The sequence below is a fragment of the Leptodactylus fuscus genome, chromosome 3, assembly GCF_031893055.1.
Source record: "Leptodactylus fuscus isolate aLepFus1 chromosome 3, aLepFus1.hap2, whole genome shotgun sequence".
NCBI classification, from domain to species: Eukaryota; Metazoa; Chordata; class Amphibia; order Anura; family Leptodactylidae; genus Leptodactylus; species Leptodactylus fuscus.
The window spans coordinates 83,161,658-83,174,238 of record NC_134267.1 but is presented as its reverse complement, the minus strand read 5'-3'; the positions used below and the strand labels follow the sequence as shown (position 1 = coordinate 83,174,238).

At 39.5% G+C, this 12,581-nt stretch overlaps 1 protein-coding gene across 1 annotated transcript in view; it reads left to right on the top strand.

The window, feature by feature from the left end:
* SASH1 (SAM and SH3 domain containing 1) overlaps nt 1-12,068 on the top strand; it is a 643,930-nt gene extending 631,862 nt beyond the window's left edge. The window contains exons 18-21 of the mRNA XM_075267869.1: nt 229-1,169; nt 5,137-5,268; nt 6,622-9,944; nt 10,146-12,068. Of these exons, the coding sequence (XP_075123970.1) occupies nt 229-1,169; nt 5,137-5,268; nt 6,622-6,882 (1,334 nt within the window). The 3' untranslated portion in view covers nt 6,883-9,944; nt 10,146-12,068. The remainder of the gene's footprint in view (nt 1-228; nt 1,170-5,136; nt 5,269-6,621; nt 9,945-10,145) is intronic.
* The last annotated feature ends 513 nt before the right edge of the window (nt 12,069-12,581 follow it).

Here is a 12,581-nt window from a genome sequence, read left to right as displayed (position 1 = left end):
ATGTGGTTTAACCAAATAGGGGTTATTAGTAATAGAAAATCAAATACAATACCACTAAATAAAATGAGACAGCCATAGAATAGTTTGCCCAGCAAGAGCCTGCAGACCTTTCAACTGTTGATGAAAACTCAGGTATAAAAAGCTCCAAAAAGTGTAAATGTTACAGGTCATAATATTGTTTTGAAATAAATTGCTAATACTATGCTCTGTAATCTGTTTTATCTCCAGGTAAAAGTCAAGTGACTTCACCAATCCCCCCAGAGTCTTCCTCTCATCAGCTCATAGACTACCCAGGCATAAATCTGAACTTGAGCAGAGATGCCAAATATGGAGACAGTGAAAAGGTTGGACAAGACCATATCTATGCTACATGTGTAAAACCAACTGGAGTTACAGGGTCAAAGAAGAATCGGAGAAGTTTGCCCGTTGCAGTTTGTACAAGTAGTGAGCTGGATGGAAGCAAGTCTCTCAAGATTTGGCCAAGATCTCATTCAATGGACAATCTTCCACAAGAAGGAAATGGTGTCCAGGGTGTTAAGACATTAAGTGTCTATTCACCAGTTGAAGGAAAAGAATCACATGAGGGTTTCATTGAGGAGGAAACTGGAGATATACCCGACAGAATATCTTGTAATGTGGATTCAGAGCACACTACTGATCCTGCTCAAAGCACAAGGACATCTAGTTTGCAAAGTAATAAAAAAGACCATATAGCTCCAAGTTCCATTTACTTTTCACAAATAACTCTGGACAAGACTCCTGTATCTTCTGCAGAAACCAGGGTACCAGCAAAAAACCCTTCACAACCCCCTCCAGTACCTGCTAAAAAATGTAGAGAACGGTTTGCAAATGGACTGTTTCACCCTCCGCTATGTGCCACTTCATCCAATGCAGAAGAATCTTCTCTTCCTATTACAAGATCTGGACAGTTGAGTCCAAATGCCTGTTCTATCATTCCCAAACCAGAGTGCAATACACCAACCTCTCCGCGACCTCCTTGGCTGCCAAGTTCCACAGAGTCAGTGAATGTTCCCCAGCATGCTGTGAAACTAGGCCCCGTAGCTGCAAGAAAAATGGCGTGTGTGCGAGGGATGGATCAGGAGGTATTGATAGAAAACAAGTTGTTGGCTGAGGAAATTGACCTTACAGAAGAACCGTATTCAGATAAGGTAAATAAATGGGATGGTTAAGGACATGTAATAGGAATATTTTCATGAACAAGAGTATTAAAGGGGTTATCTGGTTTACAACATTGATGGCCTATCCTTTAGGGTATCAGATCTGTGGGTATTAGATTACCAAGAGCCATGCTGACCGGGTACCGGTGATCTGTGGAGTCCCAGATGTCGGACCCCCGCAAATCTAATGGAGCAATTTGAGTCTGACAGACTGGGCTAAGATTTCAGATGGGCTCATTAAAATGAATGGGGCCATATGCACATCACTTTTTATCAGGCATATCCCTCCTTATGAAAAAACCTAGCAAATGCGCCATCTTGGTCTATTTTCTTGGATTACAATAGCACATCAGTGTGCAGTCAGATTCCTTCACACATATTTGGACTTGCATCTTTTTTTGTAACATCTGTGGTCTCCTGAGACACCATGGAAGATTAAAAAAAAAATTACATTCCACAATGGGATTCCTCTTTCTATTCACTTACCAGGCACTTTTCCTTCTCCCCTCAACTTCCTAAACTGACATTCACTCTCCCAAGAATGACTGCCAGCTCACTGAAATATCACATCACATGTGCCTATAGAAGTCTATAGAAGAGGGCAGAAGGGAGGGAAAGCTGCTTCGGCAGATAATAAAATTTACACCGCACCCCAAGTGCTTTATTCACATCAATACTGTTCCTCACGCTGAGAGGTGAGGAACCCCCCCCCCCCCCATACTAGTCTATGGACGAATACTGTTGGGGGAGGGGGACATTTCTTACTGCTCAATGTCATGGCTGGGTGGTAAGGAAAGCCGCCTCACAGTATAGAGCTATGGACAGACTGTCAGGAGGGGCGTTCCCAGCTACACTGTCAGGAACACCTCTCTGAGGGTGAAGAGCTACCAGAATCGGCACCGATAGCTTTTCCACCAGGGCACATAACAGGAAAACCGACAGTGCGCTGCATTCAGTGCACTGTTGGTTTTCTAGAGGTATATAAAACCAAAAGTGCCCGAGGACATGAAAGGTTCTCTTTAACAAAATGCCAAGTGAATACCCAATAGAGATTGCATTCAGTTACATCCAGGCCATGTCAGTCTCCAGCAGTCCTGGAAGCGATGGTTTGGCCTCTCATAGCTATGATCTCAGCATGATTGAGTTTGGGGTTACATGAAGATGCTGAGGGCTTTGAGGAGGCCTACATTCACAGACTATCTGTGGTTAGTTCTCCAAGAACAAGCAGAACAACATCTTTTGCTTCCAAAACTGTGCAATTCTGTCTAGAAGAACTGATGCTGTTTAGAAGGCAAACGATGGTCAAGCCAAATATAGATTATATTTAGATTTCTCTCTTGTTAATTCACTTTGCATTTTGTTATTTGCCAGAAATAAACTATTAACACTTCTATTTTTTTTAGTGTTTTCCACACCTTCCTAAGGCACAGAGTTGACCATGACAGCTCCTGAGGATTCATAGGAATTGTGATTGATGTCACGTCTTTAGGATATTCCCTTAATATGTGACAGCTCTGACTACTTGGCCTCCACTGATCTCCTCTTTAACCAGGGGCAGTCTGTATGTCTGGTATTGCAGCTCCATTAAACTGATAATGCCCAGTTCTGATTAAATCAAAGTTCATTAACGTGTTTATTAATTTGATGAGAAGTGAGTTTGTTGAGTATTTCGGAGCACACAGGAGGAGCGGGATGCCAAGTTGTCAAGGGTCCAGCCTTCTGTACGTGCTTAACTATGTTATTTTTTGGAAATGATTATTTGACATAAAATAAGACAGCACAAGTAACACACGGCATTACAAATAGTTTCCTACGCCTCGCACTTGAAATGAAAATTTCCGGTGCTTTCTGACCAAGCTAGAATAATAGAAGTGCAAACCCTTGTAGATATTATTTTAGTAACACTATTTGCTGCAAATTCTTTTTTTTTTTTTTTTACCATAGACCCATCAGTGACCCTCTAATGTGATATTTTATTGATATACCAATGATATCTTCCATGGTTAAGTATTTGACACTAGTACAAGTAGTAATATTGTAGTTAAAAAAAAAAAAAAAGGTGCATAACAAAAATGTCAACTTTGTTAGTTTATCATAAGGGGTACAAATTTTTGCTGGTCTTACCATTAGCAGGTAAATGTCTTAGGGAGGGTTCACACAGTGTAACGTGCCGCGTGATGTCTACGCCACGGGACCCTTTGCGGGCCGTACACGCTCCCATTGATTTCAATGGGAGCGGGGATCGTATGCGCCGTGCTAGTTTGCAGCCGTGATTTTGTGGCCGCAAACTAGCGCGGCGCATACGATCCCCGCTCCCATTGAAATCAATGGGAGCATGTACGGCCCGCAAAGGGTCCTGCGGCGTAGACGTGCCACAGCACGTTACACTGTGTGAACCCTCCCTCAATCTGGAAATTGGTGGGTGTATATACATATTTATTTCTATTAAGAGAAGTCAGGCTTGACATGATTTTATGGACAACTTAAAGTTGACCTTTTAATTTTTAACCCACCCCTATATCCTGCAAATAGTGGCAATAATTTTTTTTTAAAAATGGACTCCTCTCTTCCAACTCCTCCATTTACAGCATTGACAGTTCTTTCTGCAGTGATGTCTTAGTTTAGGTCTCCGATGCAGTCAATCTCAGGCCTCAGCGGTGGCATATCACTGCTTAGGCCAGTTTGCTATGTGCTGTTTGTATAGAGGTCAATGCTGAGGCTGTAACTGGTGCAGCAGTGATGTCCCCAAACAGAAATGCCAGAACTGCGGCAGTAATAAGCAGTCAGAGTGACATCCGGGTGCATTCACCTCTGTGGGGGCTTCCGATCCATTCTGTTTTCATGACACAATGTAGGATAGCACGTAGGATAGCATGTAGGATCCGAAACTCCCATAGAGGTAAGTGCATCCTAGTGCATCCAAGTACATCCAATGCAAACTCAGTCCCACATTGGAGGCATACTTGGTCGTGTGCATGGGGTCTAAGACTCAATTCAGTTTCAGATCATGCTTTACATTCATTTATCAGATTATTGGATGCAAAAAAAGAACGCAAATGGATGGCCATCCATGTATACAGAGATTAATCTTTAAAAAAAATGGATCCATTCCTGTGTGTTATTTTTGACAGACACAAAAATATTGTATTAAGCTTGCAATACAAATCGTACTTTCCATCTGACATACTTGGAGCGATTTTTTGGACAGCTAAACCCATCTACTATCCTATGAAATGATAGGTTTGAAGTTCTACACCCTGCAGAAAGGTAGAGGGTTACTGGGCCCATAGGCCACAGTAGTATGTTCCTTTAAAGACTAGAAAAACATGGCTGCTTTCTTTTCTTAACAGGTTCATGGGTCTTGTCAGGTATGGCAGTGTATCTCTATTGAAATGCATGCAATACTCTTTGATGCAATACATTAACTGCAACGCCATATACTGTATATCCTCTGGATAGGTGTGGCATTGTTATTAAATAAAGTAGACATGTTTTTCTAATCCTGGAAGCCTCTTTAAGGCTGGGACCTCACAACGCGCGGCTAATCCCATCTACACATTGCAGAAAAATTTCCGCAGTTTTTGTAAATCGCAGCAGTGTCAGTCATATCTATGGAAACCTCTGCTGACTTTCTGTGAAAATCAGTTTGTGTTCACAGCACTTATTGGTGGCAGCTCGTTACATGGGGTCTAAGGCTCAAGGGGTTATCTAGGGAACAATATTGGTTAAGCCGTATTACTAATATACAGGCCAGGATCTCAGGGCCTTGTATATTAGCTATGTGGTGGGAAACATGGGAGACCAGAACTCTTCCACCGCTGCCGACATTCAACCCTGTAGGACAAAACACCAGTTTTAAGCGCACAAACTTAGCATTCTTGTTATAGATGGGCTATTGAAAAAAACAAATGTCCTAAGTATAAATTGTTTATTCTCCTTTTTTTTCTCCCTGTGGCAGCATGGCCGCTGTGGTATCCCTGAAGCCCTAATCGAAAGATATGCTGAGGAGTTAGGTCACCTGGTAAAAGATGTAGCAGCCTGCATGGATGAGATCCGCGTCAGACATCTGAGAAAACAGCATCGCATGGCGGTATAATTCTTTAATTTCACTATCAGAATTAGGTTTTTGTTTCTTTTAGAATCTGTAAATAAATGCGTCTTTGTTCGCCACCCCAATTTCTTGAGTGCAGGAAGAGTGAATTCACATGCAGCAGATTAGATGCAAAGTTTTATATGCAGTCTATACAACTGATGTTTCATCATAGATGTTTCTGATTAAAAAGCCCAGTAACATGTATCATCTGATAGGAGCTGTCACCCTCAGAATGTTGGTGTTTTGTTCAGCCATTCCAAAGATATAAGCCATTTCAGCAATGATGCAGATTAGCACACAGAGACCCCACTCCCAGAGAAACCCACAATGTTACTGCCCACTTGGCTAGTATACCCGAATTTGTTACACACTAAAAGGGCATATATCTATGGAATAGCAGAACGGATAAACAAAACACCAAAATACCTACACTGCAGCCACCAGATGATGTATGTCATTGGGTTTGCACATCTGCTGCCTCTGAATATAACCTCCAATACTTCCATAATTCTGTGGGATCAGGTTTCTATCACTCAGATTTGGGGCAGAATAATAATAATAATAATAATAATAATAATAATAATAATAATAATGTAATTATAAATAAATATAATTAAAAATAATGTAATGTAATAATGAAAATCTTCTGAAAGCGTAAGGCCAAATCCTTAGCAAAGGAAATAGTACTTTGTTAGCTCTGGTAAGATATGAAGAACTATGGTTAAACAGATGGACTCTTCAAGAGTACATAAAAGGTATTAGCAATGATCATGGCCTTCACTTGAACACTTGGTAACATTGGTCATTTAATGGTGAACCAGTAGCTAGAGTGTTTACCAAAGTTTGGATATTAGGCTTGTTTTATCTACTGAAATATTGGTATTCTGTTGAATTAGTTGTGGTGACCACTTTTGGTAAAGTTGCTAGAAGATACATGTCACTCCACTGGTATCTGGGAGCAGCAAGTAGGGTCCACCCCATATAGATATACACACACACACACAACACTTGGCACTGCAATGAGATGTGAAGCACCTATGAATTTACTAATAGTATTACCAGCCAGATATTCAAAGCAACGTTTTGGATGCATAAGTAACCTTCATCAGGGTATTGCAGTTGCAAGTAGGAAGTCTAGGATAGATGGCCAAGGGAATGGCAGAATTGTATGGGCCAGGACTTTGTGGAATAGCTTTACCAATCACATGTTCTACAGTTAGTTGTATATGTACACCTTGTGTGACATATGTAAAGGAATCATTTGTCCTTCTCATTAGAATTGTCATGAAGTTATTATTATAGAAGAAGCAGCCTGGATATGTGGCATTTAAGTTTCTATTCTTCTTTCAGATACCAAGCGGTGGACTCACAGAGATTTGCAGAAAGCCTATTTCTCCCGGACATATCTCCTCAGTTTCCGACTGGCTTATTTCCATTGGTCTCCCTATGTATACTCAGCTTCTGATGGATGTTGGCTTCACCACATTAAGTAAAGTGCCTGCCCTCTCACAGACTCACTTACAAGGAGCTGGAATCAAGGAGGAGAGGCATATAAATAAACTTCTTGGGGCAGCAAGACTTATAAAATCTGTATCACAAGAGGCGGTTTAAGCTGTGGACCTAGATGGAGACCTGATATACCTTGCAACCTGTGCAAAGTGAGCAGAGAAATGGAGGTTCCAAAGAATGGGTTTACTGGCCTGGCTTGTAAAGGACAACTCGTACATGGGGACCTTCAAAGCAAATGAACATGATTTGGGGTAACTCATACGTGCATTATTGTGTGGGACTACCGGACCCTCAACACTTTGGATAAAGAAAGGTGCTGTGTGATGGCATTTACAATTATTTCCATGGCATCAGACACAAAAACATTACCTACAGTAGGCCAAAGTATTCCAATGGATAAATGTTGAACATTTACATGAACTAATATACTCCTGCTTTCCCCCTAGTAGTGGGAATTAGTCATTTTCCGTGGCTGACTACAATATCACATTTATTTTGCCTTAAATACATTTTCAAGTAATTTTGTGTCAATTCTTCATAGTCATTGTCCATGTAATTGTTGCGGAATATCCTTACCAATTGCTTTTCATTTCTGTTTCTTAAATGGAATATTCCATGGTGATTCCCAGCCAAAACTTAACAATAATCATATCATTGTAGGTCAGAAGTTATACGGCTATATTATGATTTGAGTGGAAATCTACTTACGACACATAAACAATAATATATTTTCCTTGGAGGAGGTTGTACACAATCCAACACCCAAAACAAACAAAATCACACAAATTGACAATTATCCCTTTCCATAGTTGGATAAAGGGAAGGGGAAACGTTGAGCATCTGTTGCCTGAAAACATATCATTGTGCTAAAGGGATGATGTTTAGTCCATAATTGTCCATCCTTTCGGTTATAGCAGAGACGTTTGATCATGCTCCTAGGCTTCAATGCTGTATTTGTAAGGGAGCCTCTACCTACCATGTAGCATTTATAAAACTAGTGTTGTCATACCCCATCAGGGCCCAGGTATAACAATGCCCTAGAGTTACGCTATATAGCAGGCATTTGCAGATTAGCACTACTTTATACCAACAAAATATATACAAGTGAATCTTGATGGACCACCCATGAAGTATTTCTACTGGCTTCTTATGATTATTGACAAGTGACATTCCAACTATTTGCATTATTCATGATTTTGCACATGGACATCATTGGAATTTTTGGGGCCTAAAACAAAAAAAGGTTAAGGGCAGGCAATTGTGATAGTCTTCCAGTTGCCAGAGGACACCACCAGTGGTCCACTGCTGGAACAAAGAGTTAAAAAAAAGGGGGTGAGTATCACTCTATTCATTATTTTAAAACATTTGTCTGACCTAAACTTTTTTTGACCTGGAAGCGAATTTAGGATTGGAATACATTAAATTGAATGCATTTTGAAAGGTTTTTAAATGCACTTTATTAATGTTTCATAAGGCATGAGGTGCCAGTTTACTTACGTTTTCATGCAGCTACTTCATTTATAATTCCACATTGCAACTTTTACATTAGAATTGCTTGTTAAAGGGACACAGACTATCGCATGCACTGTGTGCATTAAATATATAGTTCCAGTTTGCACAAAGCTGCATCTATGAACAGTAGAGTCTAGTGCACAGACAAGGGAAGGGACACAAAGAAGGTCATATCTGTATTCTAAAAAGTGAGGATCTTTGCTACACCATTCCTGATCAGCAGAAGCTTATGATGCCAAGGTATATGAGCTCTGCAATAAGAAAAGTGACCTGTTTTTCAAGACAACTTGCCATATCTTCAAACACGTGAATCTGGCAGCATTACTTTACAGCCGCTGCTTTACTGATTCCAGAACATTCCTTTTTCTCCTAGCTGCTCCCGGTCCATAGCACATGGTATTGTTAGCTTCAGTGGACGATACTAGTTAGCTGACAAATGGGTGGTCTTCATCTCAGCAATCCCCTCTCATGTTGAGACCACCCATTTGACAGTTCAGTAGTACTTGGCAGCAGAACTAACAACAATTACTAGAAAATGGGGAAGTCTAGGAAGGAAAGAAAACTGTCTCAGAGTCAGTGATGTCGCAGTTGTAACAGTATGCAGCCCGTTTCCATTGTCCTTTGACTGTTTGGTACTTCGCCAAACATAACCTTACTTTTCTCATAAATCCATAGTGCAGGTTAAAATAACAAACTTTGTCATGGGCTTTATTATTGCCTTTTTTTTTTTTTTTTTTTATACTTATTTGCCTTCTTCTTCCACTGACCAAACCTGTACAGTAGAAGTCTATAGAGAGGGGAGGAACAGGAGAGGTTCTCAAAGCAGAGAGACATCTGCACCGTAAAGAGACCGTTCTCTTTCACAACAGCTGGGCTATCGTGAATTACTATCCAGTCCTGATAGAAATGATTCATGTAATTATGTAGACGGCCTCATATTTCTGTCTCTCTTCTTCCCCTCTACGTAGAATCCATTGTAAACTGACACTGCTTGTGCACAGAGAATGGACCAAAATCATTCCAATAAGAAAAAAGGATACTAGTTAAAGACGCAGGCACTTAGTGAAATATATTGCAAAATGTGTTCCCTTCACCTGCACAGATTTATGAAGAATAAATAAGTTTACTGGGTCAAAGTCCTGACCAAGAGACAACCACTCGTCATGATGTGTATATGCCATAATGGGGAAATTACAGAAGACATCCCCTTTAAGGAAACTGACCAAATAAGGATGAGAAGTTTTGAATGTACAAATAAGTGACCAATAGTCTACAGATCTAGTAAAGTTTAACTTGACATCCTTATGCAAGACCATTAGAAGACCAGTCCAGCTGCACCTTGGGTTAGGTCACACTCATCCCATAAGGATATCTAATGACACTTACAAGGTATTTAGGTTTTTGTGTTTTATTCCCTCTTTTTTTCTTCCCATAAATGACACTAGTATCATGACTTCCATTATGAACAAAATCCTGACATTTATGGGTGATTTTTTATTAAACGGATCCTGCTGACTTCTAATGGATCAGTTAGGTTTATTTTTATAATAGTAAAGGTTAGGTTAGCAGATTACACATTGGAATAGTCTAAACGTGTGCACAGAGCCTTATGCTTTATGGTCAACATATATCAACTTTAGGGACTAATCATAGTGATTAGAGATGAGCGAACACTGTTCGGATCAGCCGATCCGAACAGCATGCTCCCATAGAAATGAATGGAAGCACCTGTGACGCTGACTTTGCCGTCGGCTGGCTGGCGTCACAGGTGCTTCCATTCATTTCTATGGGAGCGTGCTGTTCGGATCGGCTGATCCGAACAGTGTTCGCTCATCTCTAATAGTGATCAATAGAAATATTACAGATAACATTTTGGGTTATGTCCATCTATTTATGTCCTTATCTGCAGTATTATTGAAAGTTTACATTCATCTGGAGAACCTTACACTTCTTCCTTCCTTGATTTATGAAAACTTTTGGTGCAAAGGAAACAGGTCGAGGAACCTGTCCAATCTTATCACTAGGGCAATGCCATTCTGAATATAAGCACATCCTACTGCTTGATATGGACAATTTGTCATTTGCAGCAGTTCTTCTAAATATTCCATGTAGGGTGGAGAATAACGGTCAGACTCTAGGGATTTGCATTGGTATACAATGGTATTGGAGCCGGTTACAGTACTTGTATATAGTATATATTAGCTTTTGTCCTCTTTGCTTTCTTTTACTAATATTACTAGTTTATTCAGCATAAAGGCAGCAGACAACGATTCCTTCCACTATTCTATTTCTGTTTACTACTGAATTTCTGGAATTTCCGCCACATTTCTGTTCACAAGCCTTTCTTATTCTTGTCTCCATCACCTATTCTTGCCCTATCACCTACAACTTTTCCGCATTCTGTCACTGAAGATCATCTGTACAGTATATGCAAAATGTTGCTAAACTCTTAATATCCATGAATTATTTTAGAAATAAAGCTATATTCTTTACTGTACAGTACATTTCAGTTGTGAGCTATTTACAGAGATTTATTTTATTCCAAATGTATAATTGTATAAATAATATAGCATTTTCAGCATATTTTAAGTATTAATACAGAAGTCTAACACCAATTAACTGTGTAATATTAGAGTGCTGTGGACTATCTTTCTGTATAACACGACTACCAAGAACAGCTATCCAACTATTTCAATGCGTGTCGGCGGTTTTAGAGGCACTTTATGGAACACAGACCTTTGTAGCAAGGAGAGAAATCTATAATTCCTTATATACGTAACTCTATTGTATGTAGATTGACAATGTTGCTTGTGAAGAGACTATAAGACTCTTCTAATATTGTACCAACCACCATATGAACTACAGAGTCTGTGTTAGGCCCCACGTTGCGGAAATACAACTTTTTTGTTGCCGTTTTTTGAGCCAAAGCCAGTGGCTACAAGAGTAATGAGAGATATACATAAAGTTCTTATACTTCTATCTTCTGCTCAATCCACTCCTGGCTTTGGCTCAAAAAAACCGCAACAAAATCTGCAACAAAAAAAGCTGCATTTCCGCAACATGGGGCCTCAACCTTAAAGTGACTGTCAAACTGCTGAACTACAACTCCCATCTGCTCATTGACATTTGGCCTAATTCAGATACATAATCACTGAAGAAGATTTTTTAATGAAATACTGAAGGAATTGTGGTGAATTGTATACATCCTGCTGTAAGACTGTGTGCACTAAGTATTTAGCACTTGCTACTGTACAGTGTATTACGCCTGCGTTACTCCATCTGTAGTGGAACAAACACAACCATCCCTTCTAGTGGGCATTTTCTTTCTAAGATTACTATTAAAGGGAATGCGGCACTTTCTCCAGTGGCATTGTATATGACATATTACATACTGCCTTTAACAAGGTCACACATGATTTGTATAGTAACTCAGCATATATCCTTTGGAAGATAAAAAGAACTTTAACAACTAACTATGTTGCACTTTCTGTATATGAAAACCCATATTTAAATAACTTATTTTTCTCCATTCGCTATTACGAAATTGTAAGTAGCTGTAATATACATGAGATCAACATGTCATTTGCAGTTTGCTTAGGCCCAAGAACGCTGTGTATTGTAAAAATATGAATGTGTAAAGACTATTGTAATTGTCCAACAAAACTATGGTTGACGTTTTTTTTTTCTTGGTTTTTTTTTCTGTGAATCAAATTATGTCTATAATAGTGTCATTCTGTTCATAAGGACAATAATAAATAAATAATGTTTTCTCTGTACATTTGTTCATTAGTTATAGTCATAATTATAGTTTAGTGCAATAATGATAAAATGGCTACAAAATGTCATAAAAGGTTAATATACAGGACAGCAAAAAACAAATACGTTCAAGTGGAGATGCCACTGAAAAATCTTCATGAAGTGTTAGGACCATGTGCAGTGTATGGGTCAGTAAAAATGGCACAAACAACACAATCGGTATCCATATGTCATCTGTGCTTTTCACTGACCCATACATTGAATTGGATGGACAGAGTCGTAAACACAGACAGGTTTAGGAATTGGTCCATATTTTGCACCTCTTCACTATGACCCAGACATACAGCCGCAAAAACAAAGGCTGTGTGCATAAGCCCATAGACATTCATCTGTCTGTACTTTGGTCTGCAATTTGCAGATCAAAAGTACAGTCGTGAGAAGAAGGGCTTAAAGTGAATGTCTGAGATCCTATAATGAGGTTTGGGCTTAGCCTGAAATAAGCACAGTGGCTTGCAAAGTATTCTTACCCCTTG